The 27,536-nt window shown below is 48.7% G+C and overlaps 1 protein-coding gene across 2 annotated transcripts; it reads right to left on the bottom strand.

Moving 5' to 3' along the window:
* On the bottom strand, positions 1-25,386 carry SLC49A3 (solute carrier family 49 member 3). Of its 2 annotated transcripts, XM_040580587.1 has the most exons (10): positions 25,209-25,386; positions 16,015-16,173; positions 14,870-15,089; positions 7,842-7,918; positions 7,587-7,724; positions 6,904-7,020; positions 5,162-5,314; positions 2,924-3,081; positions 1,898-2,010; positions 1-439 (listed from the first exon to the last, which is right to left on the bottom strand). In XM_040580587.1, the coding sequence occupies exons 1-10, from the start codon at positions 25,335-25,337 to the stop codon at positions 285-287; spliced, it is 1,419 nt and encodes a 472-aa protein (XP_040436521.1). In that variant the 5' UTR covers positions 25,338-25,386; the 3' UTR covers positions 1-284. The 2 variants fall into 2 exon arrangements, with proteins under 2 accessions (XP_040436521.1, XP_040436522.1); XM_040580588.1 differs by lacking the exon at positions 5,162-5,314.
* Positions 25,387-27,536: the final 2,150 nt, after the last annotated feature.

Raw genomic sequence — 27,536 nt, 5'->3', positions numbered from 1 at the left:
TATCATGCTTCTCTCCTCTGCAACATTTCTTTAGCTTGAATCAAGTCAGCTAAAAATCCCCATTACCTGCGCAGCTGGCAGCACAGCCTTCCTTACAGCCTGGACTCACAAATAAATACAAGATTGATGGAAGCAAAGCAAAGGTGCCCCAGTGACCCTGCTCTAGCCCTCGCTTGTTGTGCACAGGACCCAGATACCCAGTGTGCCAGCTGAGCATTTGCAGTCATGGTCCCTGCCCACAGGCCTGAGTCCTTCCCTTACTGGGCATCCCCTTTTTGGTCTGGTCAGGCTTCAGGAACATCTGCTGTTGCTGTATCTTCTGCCTTGACCAAATCACCACTGTTTGTCTCAGCGAGGAGACGCTTGTAGTTAGTGTTGAAGAAGATGACGTAGGAACAAGCCATAGCACTGCAGAGGCCAGCCAGCACCAGTACTGGAGCTGCAAGGAAGATATACACTTTCAGACAGTGAATTCACAACCCCCAACGGGTGAAGAAGTCTAGAGGTCAGCTCCCCAGCAGCCACACAGCCTGGGTGATCTCCTCCCAGGGGCTACCCCTGAGGGCAGGGTGCAGCTCACAGTGGGGCCTGCCAGCTTGGTAACAGCCAAACCTTATCTCATGGAACCCTGGCATAGGAAGAGGATTTCAGTGAAATGTGGAAGGTTTCCAGGACCTTTGTCCTGCATGACCCCACAGGTTGCAGGTCCTACAGTGGTGCATACAGTGTGTCTGTGGAAGAGTGTATTTCTCTGTATGTGCACATGTTGTGAGTGTTGAGGGGTGGTGAAGAAAGTTACCAGAAAGATTGAATCAAAACACTTCAACTTCATAAGAGAATGGGTCAACACAGGTAGTGCTTCTTGTTATATCACCTGAGAGCAAAGTGTAGGAAAGGTTCACTAAGGATAAACTTTAATCAAACACAAATTTGGTGGAAAGAATCTTTTCTGAAGGAAAAAAAGAAGTAAATCTAAAAGGCTGTGCAACAAGGCCTGGAAGTAGTTACATTCCTGCTCCAGCAGTGTCTCACACACCTCCATGCCTTTCTCCACAGATGTTCCTGCATGTATCAGACCGCAAAATTAGTAGGAATAGGTACCTAATCATAAGATTCAGCTCTGATCTGATGAGATGGGGAGTTGCGGGCTTTCAGACATGAAGCAGTCAAATTGCTTTTTGGGGGCAGTTATTAGGAAGCCTTGTTCCCTGACAGCTAGTGGAGCTTGTTCTGGGTAGTTTCTGCTCAGCCAAGCAGGATATATTTAAAAGGTGTTTGCCAGCCTTTGTGTTACGGTGTGTCCCCAGGACTTGGTGTCAGTACTACGTAACTATGAACTAGCTGAGAGATCAAGCCCAAGGTTTAGCCTGTACTGAAAACACATTTGTGCTGCTCATCTCAGTTGCTCTCCTCTCCTGACCAGCTAGGAAAGGAAGGGAAATGTGGAATAAGTCAAAACAAAGCTGTACTGGCATGTTATAAACCCAGGCAACTGTGTGTGCAGAAGCAAGGGAAGTAGCTTTCAGTCAATGCATTTGTAGTCTTGGGCCCCCCATGCTGCAAAGCAGCGCAGGCTGTGCTATGTGGTAGTGTCTTTCCCCCAGAACAGCTGCTTTCCAGCTTGGTGAAGCTCAGGTCTCTGCAGGGTGGCCATAACAGGAATTTTAAACCAGAGCCAGCAGCAGCATTCATGGCACCTTAGACATTTTCCCATTTCAACCCTGCAGGCCTGGTTTAGCAGGAGCAGCAAGGAGTGCACCATCAGGTTGGGAAGGGTAGCTAAGAGACTTTCTGCAACAGGGTCTTACAGGCCCCCTTGCAGTGAGACCTGAAGGAGAGGGGGGGCTACATGGGGTATAACTGAGTGTCCAGCATCATTTCCTAAGGACATACTTACTTGTCCAGTCCCGGGCTCCATCCTGGTCAAGGGCGCAGGTAGAGTATGGATCATCAGCAACTCGGACAGTAAGGGCTTGTAGCAGAATCATTAAAATCACACCTTCAATTTGGCTGTGGGGAGAAGTCAACATGGTGCCTGCCTGATTCACCAGTGCTGCAGACAAGTCCAGCTTCCCCAGTGGGAAGAAAGTGAGACAGCTTTCTGGAGCAGGCTTCTTCTAGAGAGAAAGCTACTGCTGGCTTCCTCTGGCCCAGGTGCTTAGTTAACTGGCCCTGGCTCACAGGGTGTCCAGATCAGCCTTTCAGCACACCCCCAGCCACGGGGCCAGTGTGGCAGGACCACTATATACTCCCTCTGGGGGCAGGCAGATGTTGAACTACAACCGTCAAGGAGCTGAGACCTAACCACTGGGCAGAGACTTGGAAATGCCTCTCACAGCACGAATGAGGATGGGAAAAATTCAGGCTATGACTTCAGCCTCCTTATCATTCATAGCTGGCTCACAGCAGCCACAAAGTCCACAACCAGTGAGAGACAATAGCCTTTTTGCCCCTCCTTGACTGATCTTTCTTGCTGCCGCAGCTCCAGCTGACACACACACGGCACCAGGCCACGTATATCACCGTTTAAGGTTTCAACAAGTCATTCCTGCTGCCGTCCAGTGCCAGCCCTAGGCATGTAAATTGATCATGGGAAGGACTTTTACTGCCCCATTTGTTGTGACCAGCTGCCCTGTGAGTGATAAGCCCCATCTCTCTCAGCACTAAGACCTGACAAGTCCCTGTACTGCCATGGGAATGCGTGCCTGTCTCAGGCGTACAACCCTCATCTGCTTCCAAGATAGGTGATGCCGGGCATGGTTAAATCCCGCTTTGTCCCAAGCAAGACCTACATCTTCCTTCTTGCTTTTTTTTACACCAGTTCCAAAATTTGTGGCCAGTGTATGTGTGTGCATGCACACATGTGCATGTCTGCGTGTGAACCCAAGTTCAGCTGTCAATTGGATTTAACCTGTCTGCTTACCTTGCAACAAAAATCAGACCTGTAGATGTGCCCTCTCCCACAGGGTAGGAGCACTCCACAGCCAGCTCCATGGCAATGGGGTAGATGGCAAAACCAAAGAAACCAAAGAGCGAGCTGGTGATGGCCAGTGTGACAGCCTGATGTCTGAACTGAGAAGCCTGCAGGCAGAAAAGCAACATCGAAGTCTCAGTGTCAGCACTACTGTACAGGAAGTCTCTGAACCCATAACCTTCAGAAAATCCCAAGGGCTCACCAGTACCTTCCCTACCTGTTCCTGAAATCTTTCTTTTACCTCCAACCCTCTAGAGTCAACAAATGGCTACAGGATGGAGCTTTATCTGTTGAATTTAAGTAAGGGGAAAGAGGATCAGCAGAATTACCTGAAAAGCATTGGTGTGGTCTTATTACTGTGAGTTGACTGGTCAGTAGCTTACCAGGCATGTGCTCAGCATATCTCCAGGACCAAGTGAAACACACAACGTCCTCCAAGTGCAAGCTAACATTTCAGAAGTGGTGTTTGCATTGGGTTACGTATGGGAATTCACTGGGTTGCTGCAGCTCATTGATAAGGAGAACTATTCCCTGAAAGTGTTCAAGGCCAGGTTGGATGGAGATGTGAGCAACCTGGTCTAGTAGAAGCTGTCCCTGCCCATGGCAGAGGGGGTGGAACTAGATGATCTTTAAGGTCCCTTCCAACCCAAACCATTCTGTGATTCTATGATTAGTCACTGCAGCTCAGCAATAAGGAAAACTATTCCTCATCATGTCAGACTCATGTTTGTAACACTGGGCTTTTACCACAGAAAAAAACCAACCATAAAACAAACAAAAAACCACCTGAAACATTCAGAAGCCCTGGAGATTAGTTTAGAGCCTAGAACAGCCTTGTCCCTAACTCTGGAAGAAAGAGCATGGCCTTGTCCAGCCAAAGCTAGTAAATTCAAAGTCATATATCCTGCAGCCACAGTGCTAGTACCTCTTTCATTAACCATGCTAATGGTTATATAATATATATCATATTATGTTATGTTAAATCATATCATATCATATATTATATCATATTATATGATATTATATTACATTATATATAGTAATAAAATCCCACAGAGGAACACAAGGTATCTGTCCTGGCATGGCTGCAGCAGGCCTGGCCCAGCTGAACTGGTAAAGTCAAGGAAAAATGTCTAGAATTCAAATTCAAAGTGTCAAGGCATCAAGCAGATTTGCATGGGTGTTTTTTGTTTTACTACACTGAACTAGTAGTTCATCTGTTTGGGATGAAGGGGACAGAGGGAAGGGGAGGAGGGAGCCTGTTACTCCTGACACAGCCATTTGCCTACTCATGCTTTACCAGAGCCCAGGCATGCTGATTTGTATTCAGAGCATCCCCCCAGCAAATGCCAGAGTTCCAATGGGGGAAATGCAAAAATCTGCTTTAGGCATGTTGTCCTACACCAAGCAAGGCATTGCATTTGCCTAGTGGAGCTAACATCACTGGGATCTTGGACCAGAGGAAGTTGTGATCATGCTGTATTGAAAGTCTGGATTTTTCAACACATAGGAGAAATGCACAGCAGAAGCCTATTGGGAAAGCAGAGACCTGCACCTGTCTGGGTCTTCTGCAATGCTAGCAGTCCTGTGCCTCACGCTCAGGTTCCTACTACATGATGACTCCCATTGGCAATGACTACGTTCGAGTGCAGTACTTGCAGGCCAGCCCCATGCGTGTAAAGTTTCCAGGTTCTGCATTCCTCTCCTGGATGGATTTAAGTGTCCCTCTTTTCTGCCTCTCTCTTGTCTTGTCCTCCTCAAGGAAATACTGCAGAACTAGGCAAGTTCTGGTCATCTTGAACTTGGCTGCCACCACTGTTAAAGGCAGATGTTGGGAAAACTATGGCATTCTTGTTCATTTTTATAAGATGAATAATTAGCAATTCCATTTCTTTTTTAAAAGAATTGTCTCAGGGCCAGTAAACAAACACGGTGATCCAATGTAAGGAAGAAAATTTATGCCAATTTATTTATATCCTGAAGCATCTGTTTCAAGCTCCACAGTGACTGTGAAATCCTCAGTAAAGGGTTTTTCTTTAAAATATTCCTAGCCCAGAAAGATAATCCCAAAGTATAACACGTGGCTTAATAAATATTATGACATAAAATGACCTTGGTTTGAATTGATTTATCTGAAGGCAACAGAACTAAGCTCACAGGTATGGTGCAACACAAGAGAGAACTCACCACTGCAAACACGATACTGGCAAGTGCACTGAGACAGAAACAAATCTTGGTGGACTCTATGAAATTCCTTGTCCGGTCGACATACAGGCCTAGCAGGAAAGCACCCAACAAACCACACACTGTGAACAGTGCTCCATTCAGGCCTGCAAATTCCTGGAGAGCAGAAGAACAAGTGACTGAGCAACTAGAGCAGTTAGGAAAGAGGTTTTAATATCACTGACCCATTTGCCTGCTGCTAGTGGGTCACTTACTGAGGCAGGAAAAGCTTCCCTGTCTGTTGCAATAACTGAGGCCTCTCCAGGGCTCTAAGCAGCAAATAACAAGGCCCAGGTGCTGCTATAAGTATGTAGGGATAGCAGGGTCACCGCACTGCCAAGGTCTCAATAGATGACATGTCTCTGCAGACCTGGCAAGGGAGGCTGGGAACAGGGTAGCAGCAGTTCCCTGGCATTAAATGCTCCAGCCCCAGCATGAGACTGTTCTTTGCTCCTCCAGGGCCAACCACTGGTGGTAACAGCTTCAACTGCCTTGGAGTCTGCTCCTGTCTGTTGTTGTGCTCCTGGCCCTTTTCCTACTGGGGAGGAGGGACCTGCACTGGCGGAATGCCTTCCACCAGGCTAGCAGCCCTAAAGCTTGTTAGATGAGACATGGCAACACCTGGCTGTAGCAAGGAGGTCTAATTAGAGAAGCAGTGAGCCTCTAATTAGAGAGGCAGTGGGTAGTTAGGACAGGGTACATGCTCTGTTGCCTGCAGTGACTATCTTTGCTTGTCCCACTTCTTCAGTTCTGTAAGAATTCCAATGCAGACACCAATCCTGAAAGCAGGGAGGCTTCTGGGAGCCTCAGGGGCAGACTGGAAGGAAAGAGTATCTGAAATAGCTAAAGGGCCAGGGCAGGCCAGTCACACACAGACAGAAACATTATTACGCACAGAAAGCAAAGCTTAAAAGGTTTTCAACTAAAAGCCAATGTAGTGTGTAAATGTGACCTGGCTATGGAGCACTGAATAGCCAGGTGTCAGACCTGGGAGTTGAGGGGGAGCGGGCAGAGACCAGGCATGTAGATGTGCATACTTAACATTTCGAGATGTGTTTTAAGAGGACCTCCGTGGGGATACAAGCAGCAGGACTGAAGTGCTGCCTGCCCAAAGGGAAACACAGGAACTGGGGCAGCCCCTTGCTATTGCAGGGACAGAGCAGGAGGAACCAGCTGTGCACACACTGTGCTCAACTGTAAAAAGCAGCACCTGGCCAGCATCATGGGAAGGACAGGAGAAGAGCTGTCACAGTACCTGTGACTGCCTCTGCTGCTCTGGCTTTGGTCAGACTGTGGAAAGAGGAAAAGGCGCTTGCATCAGCCTGCCTTCAGCTTCACTCTAGGGCTTGCCTGGGCCCCATCCCACTATGGGAAGTGTCAGAAGGCTGCATAAACATAGACTTAGAAAAAACACAATACTTCTTCCTCCTAAAAAGTGTTTGAGGAGTAAAGGTTTTTCATTTGCAAATGGGAACCTAGCTATGGGCAGTAACGAAAATGCAGATCATCCATTATACCTGAGAGACTGACTGTGCTCTGGATTAATGTACTGCTTAATCTGTATTAGTTAATGTGAGCAAATAAGATATGAGACAGTACAGCATATTGAACTATCTTCATTTTGCTCTGAGTCCCTTATCAGGAAACATAATTTTGATTGTATCACAGATGATGTGGACAATGGGGAGGAAAGGAAGAAGACTCACATTTGAATACCCCTTTTCACAAAGGATCTGTTCTAGCAGAGCTGAAAAGCAGGTGAACATCCCAATTCCTCCTCCAAAGCACACTGCGAGGATGATGTATGGCTTGTTTTTCAGGAGCTAGAGAAAGAAGTTAACATATAATTTAAGTGGAGGGGGTGAAAAAGGCCTGGTTGTGACAGTAGTCTTAGGGTCAGTGGCTCTGTCTGCCCTGTTGGAAATGCTGACAAGGCAACCCTCTGATCATTAGAGAAGTTTGACTCTCCCCTGTCAGTTCAGCCAGAGGACAAGTTAAAATGGGGACCATATAGGGAGGAAGGATCTCAACAGGGCCCAAATTCTTCCTTCACTTTGCCATGTGCTGTCCCACCTCTTACCACACCTGCTCAGAAAGCTCAGGTTGTGTGGTCCTCTTGGATGAGCCCAGGTGTGCCTGTCTGAGACAGGTGAACTGCAACCAGCCCACAGCTGAAAAGCCAGGTAGCATCTCTTGCAGCTTTGCTGTAGGCATCCTCCACTCCCTGAGGAAGGAGATACCGTTCTCCTTCAGGGAGCTTTCCATAGTGGGTTTGGTGGAGTCGGGTGTTCAGAGCCTGCTTTGTCAGCAGATTCCCCAGCATATCACTGCCTGGCAGGGCTGCATCCCTCACTCCAGCATTGGTGTCTCTCTGTGCTACAGCACTTACCATTTTGAGCCCCGTGAGGAATGGCTGGGAGGTGGAGTTAGTGGCACTAGCTGAAGGAGGCGTTGGAGGAACCTTCTCGTGAATCCCCACAGTTGCTAGAGTACAAGCTGTTACTGCTGGGACTGCATAAACACCCAGCTACACAACACAAAGCAAAGACATGTTACCAGTCTTTCCAGCTCCACCACCTCCACATAAATAAATCAGCTGGACCCCAACCAGGCCAGCTAGCTGATTAAAATAGTTTTCATTTACCATCAATGGGAAGTGCTTTCCTTCAGGAACTAGTGCAGGTGACAGCACGTTTGCTATAAGAACACCCAAGGGATTGGCTGGAAGGAAATAAACAGAGACACAGTTTTTTCATGCAAGCAGTCAGAATCATGCCTATACCCCTACTGCCAGTCAGCAACAGAACTGCAGTGTGCAGCAGAGCAATGAGTAAGGACAGGACGAGGAATGCATAGGGAGAAACCAGGAGGGGAACATTTGGAGAAGCTGTGTAGTCTTACTGTTGCCACGTCTGTTCCCTCAGCCCCACGAAGTCCATTCTATAAACCTTTTCCTCTAGAAACCCTAACTCCTGTAAACTGCTTTTCATCTGTGAATTACAGTGTTCTCACCCTCACAAAGCTGCCTCAGTAAATGCTGAGCTGAAGGGATAAAATGAAGATGGATGAATCCATGTCATCTGTCCTGATGTTATATAGCAGCAGTAACAAAGAGGTAGTCCCTTCTTTACTCCACCTATGCCATTAGGCATGTATACATACGCACAAGATCCCCCCGAGCCTTCTTGAGGGTGAGCAGTCCCAGCTCTCTCGGTCTTGGTTAGCATGAAAGATGCTCCATTCCCTTAATCTTCTTACACTGGACTTACACTAATATGTCCACGTCCTTCTTGTACTGACAGGCCTAGAACTGGACACAGCTCTGCAGATGTGGGCAGACAACCTCCCTCAAGCTGCTGGCCATGATCTTCCTGATGGTCACCAGGATGCCACTGGTCTTCTGGGACCAGCGCGTTTAACATTTTCTTGGTGATACGGACACTGGGATTGAGTGCACCTTCAGCAAGTTTGCCAGTGACACCAAGCTTTGCAGTGCAGTTAACGTGCTGGAGGAAGGGATGCCATCCAGAGGGACTCTGACAGGCTTGAGAGGTGGGCTCATGATGTTCATCAAGGCCAAGTGCAAGGCCCTGCACCTGGGTCAGGGTAATGTCAAGCACAAAAACAGGCTGGGAGAAGAACGGATTGAGAGCAGCCCTGAGAAGAAGGACTTGGGGGTGCTGGTGGACAGGAAGCTCAACATGGCCCAGCAATGTGCACTTGCAGCCCAGAAAGCCAACCGTATCCTGGGCTGCATCAAAAGAAGAGTGACCAGCAGGTGGAAGGAAGTGATTCTCCCCCTCTACTCCTTGTGAGGCCCCACCTGCATTCAGCTCTAAGGCCCCCATAAAAAGGACTTGGACCTGTTGGAGTGAGTTCAAAGGAGGGCCACAAAGATGGTCAGAGGGCTGGCGCACCCCTCCTATGAAGAAAGGCTGAGAGTGTTGGGTTTGTTCAGCCTGGGGAAGAGAAGGTTCTGGGGAGACCTTACAGCAGCCTTCCAGCACCTCAAGAAAGTCTACAAGAAAGCTGGAGGGGGACTTTTCACAAGGGCATGTAGTGATAGAACAAGGGGTAATTGTTTTAAGCTGAAAGAGGACAGATTTACATTAGATATTAGGAAGAATTTGTTTGCTGTGAGGGTGGTGAGACCTGTAACAGGTTGCTCTGAGAACTTGTGGATGCCCCATCCCTAGAAGAGTTCGAGGCCAGGCTGGATGTGGCTTTGAGCAACGTGGTCTAGTGGAAGGTGTCCCTACCCACAGCACAGGGGTTGGAACTAGCTGATCTTTAAGATCCCTTCCAACCCACACCATTCTATGAACCTATGATTCTTTGCCAAAAAGGCATGAAAAGCAGGAAAGCCCTATGACAGCTCTCTAAAATGACACTAGGTCATTCCTGACACCTTTCAAGCCAATGTATTTCCTCAGTAAAGCCCAAGCTGGCAAACAAGTTGATCTCTGCTACCACTACCAACTACAAAAAGCACATGGCAGAAGAGAATCTTGGACACTTGTCTGTACTGGAGTAGGGGGTTGCATTGTTATGGGGCTGGAGCTGAGCAGCATGTAAAGGAGCAGTCCTGGGGCTCTGCTTGGGAACGTCCACAGCTGCGGGAGATAATTTTTTAACTTTAAGGCAACTTTCTGCAAACATTCAAACAAGTGAAGTTATTTTCTACTAATGTACAGGGATGGGGTTAGGAAAGGCAAAGTCAGCCTGGGATTAAGTCTGGTAAAAGATGTGACAGGCAACTTCTTGTTGCTTCCACAATTACATTAGCAGCAAAAGCAAGGTTAGGGAAAATATGGGCCTGCTGCTGTATGGGGCAGGACACTTGGTGACAAAGGACATGGAAAAGGCCAAGGTATTCAATGCCGCCTTCTCCTCAGTCTTTACTGGTAAGACCAGCCTTTGGCTCTGAGACCAGAGGTAAGTCTAGAGCAAGGAAGATTTACTCCCATGGAGGAGGACTTAGGTTAGGGAACATTCAATATACCACACATACTCAGGTCTGTGGGACTGATGGGATGCACCAGTGAGTGCTGAGGCAGCGCGCTGTTTTCATCACAAGGCCATTCTCTGTTTTCTTTAAAAGGCTGTGGCAATTCCAAGAGGCTCCTGAGGTCTGGAAGAGAGTAAAGGTCACTCCCATCTTCAAGAAGGGCAAAGAGAATCCAGGGAACTCCAGGCCTTCCAGTCTCACTTTGATCCCTGTGAAGGCCATGAAACAACCAATCCTGGACATTATTTCCAGGCACATGAAGGTCAACAAAGTGAACAGGAGTAGTGACCAAAGGAGAAATGCTTAACCAACTTAGTACCTTTGCACAGTGAGATGACTGTCTGGGGAGGGGAGAGCAGTGGATGGTTTTTGTCTCAATTTTACTAAGGCTGTTGACACTGTCTCCTGTAACTTCCTCGCAGACAAGCTGATGAAGTGCTGGCTAGGTAAGTGGGCAGTGAGATGAGATAAATTGACTTAACAGCTGGGCCCAGAGGATTAGCCGCAGCAGCATGAAATCAAGCCGGAGGCCAGTCACTAGTGGTGCGCCCCAGGGGTTGATACTGAGGCCAGTACAGCTTAACCTTAACGGAAAACATGGGCAGTAGGGCAGAGTGCACCCACAGCCAGTTTACGGATGATGTGACACTGGGAGGAGTGCCTGACAAAAGATATGTCTATGCTGCCATTCAGAGGAACCTCAACGGGCTAGAGCAGGGGTCCTCAATCCAGCCCCCAGTATTTACAGAAACCCTCCCCCCCCCCCCCCCCCAAGAGGTTGGCGGGGGAAACCAAGCAGCCGCAGATGGCTGCCTGCCACTGCATCCGCGCCGGCCCCTGGTTAAACAGTGTGAGGACCCCTGGGCTAGAGAAATGGGCGGAGGGGAACCCTGTGAAGTTCAGCAAGAGGAAATGTAAAGTCCTGCACCTGGGGAGGAATAACCCCATCCACCAGTACAGACTGGGGCTGACCAACTGGAAAGCAGTTCTGCAGAGAAGTACCTGGTGTGGGAAGTAAGTGTCCGGGTGGACACCAACCTGACCACAAGCCAGCAACATAACCTCATGGTGAAGGCAGCCAACAGCATCCTGGGCTGTATTAGGTAAGGCATTGTCAGTGGGACATGATCCTTCCCCTCTACTTGGCACTAGTGAGGCCCCATCTGGAGTACTGTGTTCAGTTCTGGGCTCCCCAGTATGAGATACACATGGATGTACTGGTCCAGCAAAGGGCTAAGAAGATGATTAAAAGGGACTGGAGCTTCTATCACGTGAGGACAGACTAAGAGAGCTGGGACTGATCGGCCTGGAGAAGCTGTGAAAGTAATTTTGCACAGAACGTCGTGTCCTGGTGGATTGCAAGTTGACCATTAGCCAGAAATGCACCCTTGCAGAAAGGTGCTCAACAGTACCCTGGGTTGCATTAGGGAGAGCATTGCCAGCAGGTGGAAGGCAGTGATCTTCCCTTCTCCTCAGCCCTGGTGAGAAATATCTGGATTGCCAAGTCCAGTGCTGCGTTCCTCAATACAAGACACACAGTAATGGCGCAAGTCCAGACAAGGCCTGAAGACGTGATTAAAGGACCAGATCATCTCTCATACATAAAGAGGCTGGGATTGTTCAGGCTGGAGAAAAGAACCTTGATCAGTGGCAGGATAAGAGGCAGTGGGCCCAAACTGTAACGCAGGTTTTACTGTGACAGTGGTTGAACACTGGAACAAGTTCCTGAGTTGCAACGTCTCCATCCTTGGAGACAGTCAAAACCTGACTAGACATGACACTGGGCAACCTGCTCTAGCCCAGCCCTGCTTGAGCAGGGCGTTGGATAAGAATCTGAAGAGGTACCTTCTGCTGAGGCATAATTAATATTGTTATAGCACACAACTGTAGCATTTCTGCTCTGTACTTGGGAAAGGACTAGCTTATTCACACTGGTGAAATGTTACCTGCTTCTAAGTACATGGACACAATTATACATCGTTTCCAAGAAGATGGATTAAAACTTTTCTGTTGGGGTCAAATGCATCTGGGTGTTGTAGGGGACTGCCTGAAAATGAGTCAGGTGTTTCCATGAACAATCAGCATGCAAAACCAGTTCCAGAAGGTATGGATGAGGGGTGGAAATGCGCACATTGAGATAAAAAGACTAAGTGAGACTATCTGCGTAATTACAGGGTTTCAGCCTCTTCCTGGAAAGAGAAATTGTATGAGCCTAGACTGTGAATGGAAAGATCAGTGGAGTTAATCAACTGTACATTATGGTCCAGGGGTCCTGGTGGATTGGCTTGCAGTACTCTGCAATGGGGCTGTGTGTTTTGTGGACAGTAATGCTGATGCACCAAAACTCCACAGGTGCAGAAACTTACATGCTGACAGACCACAGTAAATGAAGAATCCCATGGATGAAGCAGAGTTCAGTGCACTCAGAAAAGTCTTTCTTCTCCTGAGACAGGAGAATTTCTCATGGTCTTCACCGGGGATCAGCTTTTTGCCCTGCAATGCTTCTTTGTGAGCAAGTCTCTACAGGTGATGGGGAGAACTGAGAGTAAGTACTCAAGAGCACAGCTGAGTCACAGTGATTTCAGCTGCTCAGCAGGATCCTGGGTGCAGCGTCCATTTTTGCCACACAAGGACAGGGAAGCCCACCCAGAGGCACTACCAGGAGCTGTGGGGATATGACAGGAGACTGTAGTGCCAGTTTCTGTGTGTAGTACTAATACCGGTAGTACTGGAATTCTGAGTGCTGGTCTGGCATTAAGAGATGAAATGGGTATTGATAAATTGAAGCAAGCTGAGAGAAAAAGCTCTTGTGAGCAACAGGCAGACATGGAGACATGTGGGAAGAAGCAAAGTATGCCTGTAAAGTGACTGGGTTGGAGACATTCAGTCTTTCTAGACAAAGCACGAAAGAGGTGACTCTGTCCATAACTACCTGACAAACTGGTGGAACAAGACTAAATAGCTGGGGGATAAGGTGCACCAAGATGAGAAGCAACATGTAGATATTTACCAGCGAGGTAATTAATCACTGGAGTAAATGACTGGGCCTGTGGCAGATGCTCCTTCTAGGCAATATTTAAACTTTCTTGAAATGAAATCCTGATTTTGTACAGCAGACAGTAGTGGGTGTATAACCAGACATTATTAATGGAAGTCCCTCTACACAGCAATATGCAGGTGTTGCAGCAGATAATCACAGCCCATTCAGTCCTCACACTGATATCTCAACATGCCACAGACTGAACAGCTTCAGGTCTTGGGTTTCCACTGTTTCTTGCTTTTCAGTTTTATTTTTTCCCATAGTTAGATCCATTTGATTCTGAAAGGATGGAGGACACTGTGTGAAATAAATGCTCTTTGGCAGCTCTGGCTGCTCTCTCAAAAAGAGCAAGCTTTCTACAGGCTGGAGACCTTCAGGGCAGTGAAGGACTGAGTGCCCAGTGGTCCCTGGTAGTACTTGCATTGCATCACACAGCAACAGAGCTCCTCCTCGTAGCAGAGAAGGTGAAGGTCTATCTCAGCCCTGGGAAACAAAGTCAGCCATCAGGTCTACCCTATTCTAGGGAAGGCAGTGCAAAAAGAATTTATTTGTTCTGACACCATAAATCCACTCCTGCTAAACAACAGTGCCTGTGCTCTGGGTTTGGACCTGCACTGAGAAAGCTGTATAGGGGTGCTCCTATACAGCCCTTTTCCCCACGCTTACCCTTTCCTCTCAACTCCAAGGCAGCGGGGCATGGAAGGTGGCTATTAGCTGTTTTGAGGGAAGGGCAGGTGGGGCTCCCTCACACATGTGGGTACTGTGAGATTTCCCAGCTGCAGCCAGTGAGCCAGCCCAGTTTCTGGGGCACCTCTAAGTCCTTGGAGAAGTGAGGAAGAGATTTCTTCTGGCTGCTGGGAAAAATGTCACATGGAGGAAAGAAACAGATCTGTCAAGTGCAGTATCCTGTCTCCAGCAAGGCCCAAAGGAGCCAAGACAGGAACGAAATTAGAACAAGCATATTTGGTGCCTCCGCTCCAGTTTCCCTGCTTCCAGGCATTTTGCGAGGCAGATGTGGTTTCTGTGTGGGTAGTGCTGCTGCATTTAGCATACACAACATGTTTGTGCGGCCGGCTGAGTATATTTTATCTGTGCATGCATACATGCCAATTGGGAATACGTGCTTAGCCTTGCTACTGGATGAACTGGTGGACACAATTGCTACAGCAGCCTCAGCTCTATCCAGTTAACAGAATTTGGCAACTGTGAGCACTGGCATCGGATGCAATTTGGGCACCTTCCTAACAAGCTGTAAAATTAAGGCAGCTACACACTTCAGATACAGTAACACTGAGGGCTGTCCCCAGCCTCTATATTTAGGCAAAGATGATCACCTTTTCATAGCAGAGAGGAAGACTGGCAGCCTGGGTGGCTTACTTTGAACTTTGCACATGGATGTGGCTAAGGCCATTTTCTTGCTCCTCACCATAGTAATGCCTGCCTGCCTTTCAGGGCCTTGAAGGCACTGCTTTATTGCACGTGGCTATGAGACTCAAGCCGAGCTGTACTTGCAGGGCCAAATGGCTGTAGTACACAGGGTTTCCTCTGCCTGCTGCCTCTGAAAGGCAAACAAATACTAGCAAGTTCTGGGAAGCAGCAATATTGCTTTGCAGCTATCACTTACACATTGATGCGATCATATTTGCTGTCGCTCTCTGGTGGTCTGGGAACCATAGTGCTGCCAGTTTTGTTGGTGAAAAGATGATAAGGGGCTGTGCCAGTGCACAGAGGCATTGCCCAATAAACAGGTACCAGTAACTCTGGGGACCCAAGCTGAAGAACTTCAGGACGCTGAACATCCGGATGATGCTACCCACCATGTTCAGCCATGCACTCAGGATCACCTGCAGAAACAGAAACAGCCAGGGGTTGTGTGCTGAAGCCTGAAGGGCAGAACTTAATACAACAGAGTTGCATGAGCAGTTTCAGATGCACTACAGGAGACACTGGTGTTAGTAATCATTGCACAGAAAGTTGCCTGCAGACGGCCTCCACCCCTTTGGGCCACTACAAGATGCTCCTGGATGATCCAACAGTGAGTTACCTGTCTCCTTAGGGAGCAAGGTGGCTGCCCTGGCCCCACATAACGACTACACCACAATGTAGCTCATGCAAGACAGCAGACTGTCGTGAAATTGATGAGAAATCAGAAGTTCAGTAAGTACACTCTGTCTGCAAGTTTGCGCCATCCACCCATATTTTGCTGTGACAATCCAAAGATCATGGCAATAAATCATCCAGGATATGCATCCTGCCAATGCTCTTCTATACTACTAGCATGCTAGCATTCCAGTGCCAAATTACACAACACTCTTACTTCTGATAAGACTGTGTAGAGGTCCCAAGCTGGCTTAGCAGAGACCAGGCTCTGAGCTGAGCAGGGGTCCCTTGCTTGCACCCTGCCCTGCTGCTCCTTAAACTGGCCCTGCAAACAAAACAGCTGTGCTAACACTTTGCCACGGCAAATCCTACTCAATTACAGCAAGCTTGTCACAGAGTCAGCTCACAGCATCTGTTCCGGTCAGTTGGCTAAGACAACAAAAATTAAAGCAGGAAAAGCCAAATAAGGATGCAACTTTATTCTGACTTTTCCCCACTGATCCTCACCTCAGAGGTGATGTTACAGCTATTACTGAACTAGGACAGAGCTTGCTCATCCTCTGCAGCGTTTGGCAAGTCTCCCATTCATAGTATGCATGTTAGTGCTTTGTGCAGCTACTGCTATCTCCAGGTGAAACATCCTCAGGGAAACAGAACAGTTCAACTCACAGCACATCTGAGCCCCATGCTGTCAAGAACCCATGTTGCTACCAGACCAAATGGGATTGAGATGAGGAGGTACACTATTGAGAGCCAGTTGACCATGTCCAGGGAAATGTGGAAGTAGGCAGCTGTCTTATCAGCCACAGGAGCAAATGTCAGCCACAGCTGTAGAGTAGAGAACAAAGATTGGTAAGTACGCACATCACCACAACAGAAATTCAGCATCCTCTCAAACTGAGTTATGAATGGACTTGCTATCTTAGTCTGTCCTTGAAATTAGGATGTTAAGGCTGGTAATAAAAATTCAAATCCCCAGTGTCTGCCGTTACTCATGCTGGGACCATTTCACCACTGATATCATCATTATCTTGGCCCTGAGCACCCCATCCGTTTCACTACCTCATGCCTGGTCCCCTAGCCCTCCTGCTGCTGGGAGCTGGCAGCAGCAGAGGTCAGTAAGTTTTTCTGTCCCCAAGCTGAATATGTTGGCCCCTGATGCATGTACTTACCTGATGTAAACCACAGGCAATCCTTCTATGTTAGTGTAAACAAAACAGAGGCTGCCATCTCCTCTCTGCCCCTAAGAACCTCTTAAACTCAGCCTGGTATTTATGTTTGCATTGGTAACCCCTGTATGCAGCCTTATAAAAACATCTTTGCCATGTGTCAGCCAAGACAGACAGTATTCCATGCTGTCCTGCACACAGTCGATGGTTAGGAAAGGGCCTAGAACTTTGCATTATTCAATACATCATAACACATAACAGGGACATATATGAGGTACTTCAGTCTTTTCCTTCCAATGCCGTATCTGAAAACGTTTCCCTAAACCTTGCTTTAGGTACTGGTTTCCTAAGGTTGCTGTCTGCTTCTGGTTTCTTCTGGGAACGACAAGGCCTGCTTTGATCTCAAATCAGCTCCTGAGATCATGCCCACAAGGAAGAAATTAGGGTACTAGCCCAAATTTTAGGATGTTTCTGTGGATTCTTTGCAAAGACACCCTCTCTGGTGCTTTTCAAGAAGACTGACCTAGCCTGAGAACAGGTTTCAATAATGTGGATGTACGCTACTCCACTGTTAGAAAGTGATCTTGCAGCTGGTGAATACTCAAGATGACAAAGTTTGCAGAAATGTGAACACAAACTTCAACTATAGCTTCCTAGAAAAGAACTCCAGTCACTGCCTCCTTCCAGGTACCCCTCCCTGCCATCGCAGTCTTCCTCTCCACAACCTGCATCCTGCAGACAGTGTCAGCTGCAGCGTTAATGTGTAACTAAAAAAGGACTAAGATAACCTAACAGAAGAAGGTGTGTCCCTACATTCTGCTACTTGTTATTTCCAGCATTCCTATCTACTTCTTACAGGCTAGAGACCATACAAACTACCACATTAAATGCAAGCAGAAGGGGAGATGGACTTTTCTTATGTTACTGCATGAGAATAGCCACATGCAAATCATTGTTTAGCCAAGCTTTTCTCCTAGCAGGGATGCAATGCATAAATGGCAGTAACAGAGAAGTTTTGAATGTATTATCACTGTCCTAGCAAGGATTCCTAGCATCAGCCCTTTCCTCTACTCTGAAAGGAGCTGACATGCCAAATGTCCTGCATTCAACACAAAGCTCATAGCACCATGCCGAGCTCAGATACACCCATGTGGGATCAGTCAAAGGTCTGGAAGGGGGTGGATTTGTTTACTCAGCATCTACAATCAGGTAGACAAAGATGCTGAATGCTGAATGAAATTGTACTCTTGTTACACAACAAGGAGGCTATTCCAGGTCATTGGGAGACTTGCAGCAGTCTTCTAATAAAAGGAGTTCTTTAAAAATTCCTTGAAATAATACATTATAGTAATGTTACTGTCTTGTCTCAGGAAGAAATTTCACCCACCTTTGTTTTTCTGGAACTGAACTTCATCAGACTGGCATGGGAATTTAAATTAGTTTAATGCTAATGTAATTGTTTAAAAATAAATAAATAGAGCATCACCAAGGCATGAGCATTAATTTGATTACGGGATGCTAAACTGCTGCTAAACAAAACCCAGCTATGTATTTCCAGCAACAGCAATTCTCTGTTCCTCACTGCCTTCCAGATGGGGGTGGTGGTGATGAAACACTGTATCAGGACACAGTGTAATTAAAGAGATGATATATTTTGTAAGCCAGCTTCAGGCAAATTTTCACCTCTCCTGTTCCTCCACACAAGACGCTCACCTAGGCATGACATCATTAGGAGAATGATGCCACAAGACAGAGCACAGCATTTTGTGTTCAGTGGCTGCATACATCAAGACAAGCTGTGATCAAGCACTCTAGCATGTTTCCATCAGACCTTGCTGAAAACCAAGCATTGTGGCTACCCTGTATTTCTATTCTGAGCAAGAGGTCCAGTTCCAGCATATGTGTGTGAGAGCACAGAAGGTGGGAAGTTGCAGCCTGTACAAGCCTGAGTTTGTTCTTCATAATAGCAAGCGGGTTTCTTTATGGGTCTGGAGAGAAAAAGTATGTTTCAGCCTCCATTCAGGCAGGGGTTGTTTACCATGTGTCACTCTAACAGAGAAATTGAGATCTGGGCAATGGAGCTGTGGTCAAAGCGGCTTCCAAATGCCCCTGCAACAACAGGGTGGCACTGTGGGGTTTTGCCAACATAGAAAAATTGCCATGCTAAGCAAATGAGTATGCCACCTTCTGCTTTTGGTTGTCCCAGCTACAATGACTTCATCCATAGTAGACAGCAAGCTCTTCTGTTGGGATCTAGAGCCCTTATCCCATTTATTGTTTCTGAAACTCTTCACTGCCACGGCTGATACTCACACAGGGACTGCCCCTCAGGCAGAAAAGGGTGAGGATGATGCAGTTCTTTCCTGGTGGTGTCTCAGACCTGTAACCTCTGAAGATTTAGAACAGAGACAGAGACAGGTTCCTCCCTCCTCTACTCTCCCAGGGCCTTAACTCAGCCTTGGCACACCAAAAACAGCGTCAAAGCTCCCTACTGTAGATCATCGTGACAGATACAGGAGAAGAGATAATGTATAGGGTTATAGAATGCCAGCCACCAAAAGTTGTTTGCTCCTGGGACAGATAAAGGAAGGAGACAGACAGGAACCTCTGCCCCTGCAGGGTTGTTTACACACTTGTTCAGTCCTTGCACAAGCCTCACTTTATGAAAATATGCCCTTGTGGTCTGACCAAGCTGCATTCAGCTCCATTGCCTGTGTAGCCACACAGACTTAGAGCCTCAGTGTGAGATGCACAAGGCATCAAGGGGAGTCTGTGTTACATGCTGCACTGCTATGTCCATGTCCGCATTTGCTCCTCTGAAGGCAGCTCAATGGATGTCACAACAGCAAAACTGGGAAAGTCCAGACCCTTGCCAATGTCTCTTCCTGACTTGCAATGGTGACAAGCAATTTCCATCCACCCATGTGACTTCTGCTCCTTCTGAGCCCTGACAGAGCTATAATTAACCAAAATCTTTTAGCAAGCTTTGACAAAATCCCCAGGTTGGCACCCCACAGATCAGGAATGCCTTGTCTCTGAGGCTCCAAATGCACCCAGCTCAGAGCCCCATACCCTGACTGCTCAACAACTACCTTGCACAGTCCCCACAGCAGAACACAGCTGTGCTGCCTCACAAGTGGATGACTTTGGAAGTCAGCAGGAGTCCGCTCTCTGGCCCATGGCATAGTTAGGTCAAGTCATTTATACAGAAGTCCACAGAGAGCCATCCAAGCACATGGACTCTTGTCTTTGAACACCAACCAACCACAATGGCTTCATGAGCCCAAACCCCGACACTTTGCAAAATTCACTTCCCAGAGTTACCTCACAGATTTTGCAATATTTGTTCTCAAAGGACAGCTCCTGCTGTAGTATAATCCAATATCATTGGCCACAGTTGCTTATGTTGTAGACCATAATATTTGGTTCTTCAGCATTTGGGATGAACTTTTCCCTCCCTTCAGATATGCATCAATCAGGACGTTGAAATAGATGCTGTAATAATAGACACCATTTCTTTTCCAGATGCAGGAATTGTAGTTCCCACAGTCCTCACCTGAGCTCTGTGCTTTTTGAATTTAGAGACAGCAAAAGCTCCAGTGCATGTTGTCTGGGCAGGAATTCGTACCTCATGACACACTCTTCACTACAAAATCTTGTGCTTTACACAGTGGGCGCAGCTGATGAAGAGGACGGAAGGTCCCCTGAAAACCTGTAAGCCTTTTCTGGCTTGCACTGGAGTACAGCTGCATCTCCCACTGCTCTGAGCACATGGCTGGCTTATTGGGTAGCCATGCCCCATCACTAGAAGAAAAGAACAGAAATGTTTTCCTCCCAGAGTCTATTTATATCCTCAGTTGCAGGAGAGCCCCCTCCATACATCCTTTCACAATGGAACATGTGGGTCCACCAGGGAAAGCAAATGCCCTGAAACTCAAAACATATGACTGGTACTGACGTTGGAGGGGTACTGGCTCCACTTTCTGCTCTCCCTCCCTTTGCTTGCTTTATCTTTCTTCTAGCTGACATTTTCTCTTCTGCACCTCCCAGAGACTGCCTGTTCCCTTCCCCATTAATTGCAGATCTGCTTGGGCAGTCCTGTAACCAAAAGCAGGTTACAGCTGTTCTCATCCTGCCCCCATTTCTAAGCTTCTTTGTTGCGCTTTCTGATTCTCTTGTATCCCTTAATTGATTCTCAGATTTGGATCCACCCCCTTCTCCTCCCAGAATCGGCCCAAACCCTCTAGTGTTCCTCCTGCTCTATTCCCCTTCTGCCTCCATCTTCTCCAGGTTCAGTTCCTCTGCAATATTGCCTTTACTGTTTTCACTCCTGTGCAGACTCTCCAGGACCTATTTCACCTGTAGGACCTGGTTTCCCTCCACCCGTTCCCAGGGAATCCAGCACTTGCCCTCTCTCCCACTTCCACGGGAGGTTACTGGGGGGCTGTGAGCCACCTATTCTCTCTGCCTGCAATGGCAGCAAGGTGGTGGCTGAAGGACTCCATACAGACTCTACACTTTGGTAAGCAATAAGTGTGAGCTGCAGAAGGCAGCATAAACAAACACAGCCCCAGGATTTTCAGAGCTCAAAGAGCAGTAATGATGAGTCGATGCATCGCACATATAATCAGATGCAGCCCTGCCAGAAGTGGTACCAAAATTTTTCTTCATGAAGGCAAGCTGTTAACCAATGTTAACCTCCTCACCAACAAATCAAGATTCTAAAAGCGAAAAGCAAAATCATTTCCAGAATGGCAAGGTCAGGCAATCAGGCAGGGTAGAAATTAAGCCGTTCTGCCATGTCAGCGGTGGCATCAGCTAGCAAAGGCTGCTATATGGAGTGCTCTTTGTGCCTGGCATATTATGTAACTATGCACAGTGTAGCAATGCCCCTGTAATACCTCTTATGTACAGCTTAAAAAGGAGGAGACAAGGGGGATGACATACGTGAAATGGGACCTTCCACTTTGTAACAGGCATAGCCACAGCTCACCACTACCCAGGCAGGCACTGTCTGCAGCAGCTCTGCTGGTCCCAGCACGCCTTCTCCCTGACACTGCTCTGAAGGTGAGGTAGGATGTCTTTCTGAGAAACATGGGCTGCCTCCTCCTCCCCTGGGACTGGGCTATGAAGCTCTTATACCAGGCTCTTCATCTTCAGCGTCAAAAGGGCCACAGCCTGGGAGCAAACAGCCTCCGGCCTCAGCTGAAAGCACCCGTGCTGACACAGCAGCCAAGGAAGTAAGGACAGAGGCACGATCTTCAAAATGGTCCAGCCAGGCAGCAGCAGCTCTGTGTGCATGTGTATCTACAGGGGCACTGAAGGATGGGTGTGGGCAAGGCGTGTGCACCCACTGCCCTGGCACACGCCAGTCTCCACTTGTGCAGCTCTCCTTCCTCTCCCAAGTACACTAAGTGGTGGTGGAAGTCCTCCAGGCTGGTGAGTCAGAAACCACCCAGCCAAGTGTGAGCCATGTCCAACCTTCGGCTCCCCTCCTCCTCCCCAGCTTGCTCATGCTGACAGGCAGAGAACAGGGCAGAAAACACTCTCAGTTTCATTCTTCTGTCCCCAAGTGCTAAGGCAAGAAAAAGTTCCTCCTGTGAAACACAAAGTTCCCACCTGTTCAGCTTCACAGGAAGGACGCGAGGAGGAAGGAGGTGTTTCCCTCAACTGTTTGTGTTACAGCAGCTGTCAGCACACCATGAATACACTTAAACCTTAAGTCTTCAGATCAAAAAAACGCACACACTCAAAACTACAGCATCAGTTTGACAAAACAAATCTGTGGAGCAACCTTAGGGATAGTTATGCCACTGCTTACCAGGAGTGCTGCAAAAGACAACTGGAGATGACCAGCTCAGCTCAGCTGTGGTCAGAACAGCCTCTCTTCCCAGGACTTCAGGCAGCAACTGAATTATACTGATGCCTGCTTATAGACTTCTTAGAATGACGCAAAGGTTTTTCACACTACATTGTCAGCTAGGAAATTCCAGAATAGCCATGTTTAGAAAATGAGACCCAATCTTTTTGCGCAGCAGGGAGAGGCAGAGGCTTTTGAACTCAGGTCAGTAAAAGAGAATCAAGTATGGGCTATTTATCCTTGGTGTAAAAAGCTTCCCTTATATCATATTCCCTTATGTATATTCACTGTGTTCTGGTTAAAGAAGGATTTCAAACAATAATGTGGAGTAGGAGGAAGCTGGGAGGAGTGCCCTTCTCATGGTCTGGCCTGGCTTTGCTCAATCACAATCCTAAAACAGATGGAACTAAGAAACACACTTTTCTTAGCCTGCCCTTGCTGTATGATCAAGTGTGTTTTCCTGCAGTTAAGTTGCTTCTACCTTGTCTTCCTGACATGGACAGTCTCTCCCTCTCAGGATTATCTCCCCTCTGCCACTTCTAGTGACACTGAAGGCCACCAATAAAACCTGCACATGTGCATAGGTAAGAGAGGGGAATACAAGGCAGCATCCTGGAAGCTTGGTCCAGCACTTGAGGTGGTCTGTTCTTTCTAAGTCAGACAATTCAAAATCATGTGTCCTCACCATATGCATTTTGCAGATAGCCTGATGCAGGAATACGTAGAACACAGTGCTGCATGCAACATCTGTACAGGAACGGAGGATACACCTTAACTTGCAAAGCAATTTTCAGACCACAGAACTGGTAAATTAATCTTTCCATCTGGAACTCTTAAAACAGCAGCCAAGCTCTTTGATTGCATGGGCTTTCAACCACTCCCTCCATTTTAATGTGATTTTCATCAGGAACATTTGGGAGAAACATTAGCATCAATAAATGTTTGACTAGAACTTCTGTGTCAGCATACTTGCCATTCGAGACCTTTGCAGTGGCTTAGAAACAGTATTTCTACTCTGGGATATTTATTAAGCACCCAGTTTTGAAGCTCTGGGTTAACATTCATGCTGTGGAAAAATGCTACTATGGACAGACAAGAAGTTGGCAAGCTGCCAAGGAGACAGACAACAGCAGAATCATTCAGGGCTACAAAGTTTTCAGCCACATGACTCAGGTCACAGTTGAACTTCCAAATGCATTGAAAGGGGCTTTTTAAGTAACCGTCCATTTTCACAGTTAAGGGGCCAGCAAAGTCAAAGTCTGACAAGGCATCCTGGAACAGCTTCCCTCACCCCCGCTGTCACTGACCACTTCTAGCAGAGTGGTTTTTTTCTTGCTACATAATGTTACTGTGCTGTGCCAATTTAACTGCAAGCGAGCAGTGTGGCTTCACATCACTTTTCTGCAGGACACTTTTTTACACCCTTGAAAGACAAACCGATTTTCCCTAGGGAAGGCACATTCATTTTGTGTCATCCATATATAACCACATTCTCACTATGTTTTTTTCATTTTTCTGCTCCAGCACTCTTGTATAATGCAATAGCATCATGCAATACCTCCTCTTCCTTTGCTGCATTTAAATGTTTGCAGGTGACAGCACCTGATCTTGGCTGCCAGACAGCCTGCATTTGCAGCATGGTAATCCTCAAGTGCATGAATAATTCTACACCAGTCTGATAATTATCAACTATGTCCTCAATGACTTGGTGAGCAAGGATTTGGGCTTCTATCCCATATAATAGGACTTGGTAAGGGGAAACTTTATGGTTTATCTTGATAATTACTGAACTTAATTTTAATCTGCTCAACAGGTGTGGTGTGATCTGACATCTCTTTTCTTCAGGTCTTTCAAAATAAAGTACCTGTAGGCAATAAGAAGTTCATGTACCAGTACATTTAGTGCAGAATCACTCCTATACTGTGTTGTATGTGCAACAACAGACCCTAAATGGAAACCTACTTGCTCCTGTTTCTGACCAGGCAGATACGCTGCCGTAGGCCTGCAATAAGGCAGAGCTAACTCCTGCGCCTCTGCCCCGAGGGTTTCAGCGTAGTTCTACTGCTCTTCGGTTTGAAACATGTGACACTCACGGGCGCCGAATACTTTCTGTTCCTCCCCAAGGCCTAGGAGCGTACTAGGCAGCAGCTTTAGCTGTTCTCCCGGACTCGGCAGCAGCTTTAGCTGTGCTCCTGGACATGTTTTGCTTCATCCCTGCCTGGCTTGCCGCTCGGTACTTCCAGACCACAGGCACCCTGCCGTCCCATCCTGCCCTTCCCCATCAGCGCCCTTCCCGGCTCCGGGTCCCGCCGGTCAGCAAGGCAGGTGCGCAGCCCGAAGTCACAACCAAAGGAACAAAGTTGGGAAGGAAAAGCCGCTTATTCAGTCCCCAAGGCACGGCCAGGCCGAGGCTTCTCTGCACTGTGGGGTGCAGCCGAGTGCCGGTGCCCCGGGGTGGATGCGGGACGGGGCGCGGGGGCAGAGCCCGGCAGACGCCTGGCGGGAGGTGGTGTGACCCTGGCGAGCCCTGCACCCCTCCTACCCCGGCAGCTGCAGCCCGGGTTGCCCCCCGGAGCTCGGCGCAGGCAGGAGGACGGGCCGGCCGCCCTGCGCCCGGCGCCCCCTCCCGCGCTCACGGCTGCTGGGGGACCCCGAGCGCCGCCGGCCTCCCCCTGCCCCCCCCGGCCTGGGGCCGCCCTCCCCCCGCCGGAGGAACGTCCCCGCTGCCCTGCGCGTCCGCGTCCGGCCCCCCCGGTCCCCCCCGGCGGCGGGGTCTGCGCCAGCGGCGCGGCGGGAGCAGCCGGGCCGGCGGGTCGGGGCCGGGCCGCACTCACCATGGCGTTGGAGCAGTTCAGCAGGCACACGGCGGCCAGCAGGAGCCAGCGCCGCCGGTACGTCTTGAACGGGGACTGCCCCCCCGGGCCGCGCTCCCCCAGCAGGCTCGCCGCCTCGGAACCCTCCATCACGGCACGGCACAGCACAGCACGGCACGGCCCGGCACAGCTCGGTACTGCCCTGCCCGGCCCCGCCCCGCCGCGCTCCCGGCCTGCCGGGGGCGGCCCCCGGCCGAAGCGCAGCCTGCCGCCCGGCACGGCACGGCACGGCACGGCACGGCACGGCACGGCACGGCACGGCACGGCACGGCACGGCACGGCACGGCACGGCACGCCCCGCAGCGTGGGCCAGCGGTGCGGAGGCGCCCTGCGGAGCGGCGCCGAAGCCGAGCGACAGCCGCTCGCCGCGGGTGCTGGGCCCAGCCTGGAGCGGGCTGCCGGTGCCCGCGGGGCCGGGTTTGCCCTGTCGCGTCTGGCAGAGGGGAAGGCCCGGTGCTTCGGGACGGGGCTGCCGAGGTGGTGGGAAGGCGGGCCGCCAGGGCGGTCGGCGACAAAACCCTTTTTCCTCGTCTGTCGTTAAGAGAACTTCAGCAGCATCGCTGCTACCCGCCGGCAGCCCCGCGTTCGTTATCCTCAGCGGCGCTTCCGCGGCCGGGGGTGCTGGTGGCAGCAGGAGGGGGAAGCCCTGTCCCAGGGTGATGGCTTACTGGAGTAGAAAAAGGACCAGAGGAGAATGAAGGGAGGTTGTTAAGACCCACAGAGGTTTATCAACCATGGGATGTACAGTTTGGTTATGGTTTTATATGACTGATGATGCTGCAGATGGCAGTAGCTTCTTCCCCCAATGCAGAGGCACCCACACTAGCTCTGATCTTCTGAAAAACTCACCAAGAGAAAAAGCCGGGAGTGCAAAGCAAAAGCCTTCTCCACTCCTAAACAAGATACGTGCCAATCCAAATGATTCTATGATTCTATGTGACTTCAGGTTGGTTGGACATTGGCAATGCTTGGATGTCTTTCTCCCAGCCCCGAGACATGATCACCCTCCCACAACCCCACCACTCAGTTTCAGAAGCGCTGAGCCAACAGGCTCCCAGAAGTGGCCCCAAGGCACTGTCACCCACCTGTCACCTCTCACTCAGCCCTTTGAAACGTGTGCCATTCCTCACCACAGCCTGCTAAGAACTCAACACCCTCTCTTCAGAGGTGGGGTCATTTACTGTGAGAACAACCTTATTTCAAGTGCTTTGGAAGTATTTGGAAGAGTGGATAGGGAGGGTTATCCTGCATGCAAGTATTCTCTCATGAAACAAATTTAGCTGAAATTTCCCACGCCAGGGTGGGGGGAGTGGAGGGAGGTCGAGGGAGGAGGTGGGGAGAGGAAGGAGGGAGAAGAAAGCATTTCAACCCAAAGTCAAGCCTGTTGTTGCAGGGTAGAGAGAAGCATGGGTTGTTTGTGCTAATGAGCAAGCTTTACTGACTTGACAGATTGTGCCTTCCAGTCTTCCTCAGCTGGAACTGGGGTTTGACATTTAGTAATAGCAGGTGGGACTATTAACGTAATATTAATGACTGACCTGTTCCTCTGTCTACAAATGCCTGGCCAGGTTTGCCTGGCTTACGAGCTGCTGACAAAGAGCACTGCTGTTCGTATGCTGCACGCCGACGTACAGCAATGTCTGTCCTGCTCTGAAAAGACATGCTGTGAGCTGGGTTGTGTGCATGAGTTAACTGCCCTTCTGACCCATCAGCGCTGACACATGGGGAGAAACTTGCATATCAACATACTGGAAAGAGGCCCAGGTGTATGGTACAGCAGAAAGACCCAGCAGTCAGTACTTTCTAAGAGAAACACCATTCCCTCCTCTCCCTTGTCTCTCTCGTTGGCAGGCAGGCCCTGTATGAAAACTAACTTCTCTGAGGCTCTGTTCATGTGATCTGTCCATTGCATCCATTCCTTTTCAGCTCAAAATCTGTGTTACCACCAAAGAAGTCTGAATAATGCTGGCAGAAACCAGGATCCCATGTGAAATACCTCTGCTGCTTCTGCTCTCTGCTGTCCATCTTGTTACTAGAATACACAAAAAGCTCAAATTGCACATATTTGTAGGCCAAAATTAAGGCTGCCCTGTTTAGCCCCTTTCTGCATTATTTTTTACATCAAGATAACATGGTGTGCTGTTTTCTACTTGAAATGCAGTCCAGGAATGCATTGTAGCTGGACAGTGAAGGACATGCTGTCTATGTGAGCCTTGTCACCTTGGGTGCAGACATCAGAAAGTATGTGTCAAGCAAGGCCACAGAAAGGGAAAAAAGCAACTGCAGCAG

Source organism: Falco naumanni, chromosome Z (genome assembly GCF_017639655.2).
Source record: "Falco naumanni isolate bFalNau1 chromosome Z, bFalNau1.pat, whole genome shotgun sequence".
In the NCBI taxonomy this organism is placed as follows: domain Eukaryota; kingdom Metazoa; phylum Chordata; class Aves; order Falconiformes; family Falconidae; genus Falco; species Falco naumanni.
The sequence above is the reverse complement of the archived record's forward strand: the minus strand, read 5'-3'. Positions and strand labels throughout refer to the sequence as shown.

Excerpts from the sequence above, each read along its gene's own strand:
- SLC49A3 (XM_040580587.1), bottom strand. The coding sequence starts at position 25,337 with ATGGAGGGTTCCGAGGCGGCGAGCCTGCTGGGGGAGCGCGGCCCGGGG. Across the intron at positions 15,090-16,014 it reads GCATGGGGCTCAGATGTGCT|GTGATCCTGAGTGCATGGCT; the intron begins GTGAGTTGAACT and ends CTGTTTCTGCAG. Across the intron at positions 7,021-7,586 it reads TCCTCACGGGGCTCAAAATG|CTCCTGAAAAACAAGCCATA; the intron begins GTAAGTGCTGTA and ends TTCTTTCTCTAG.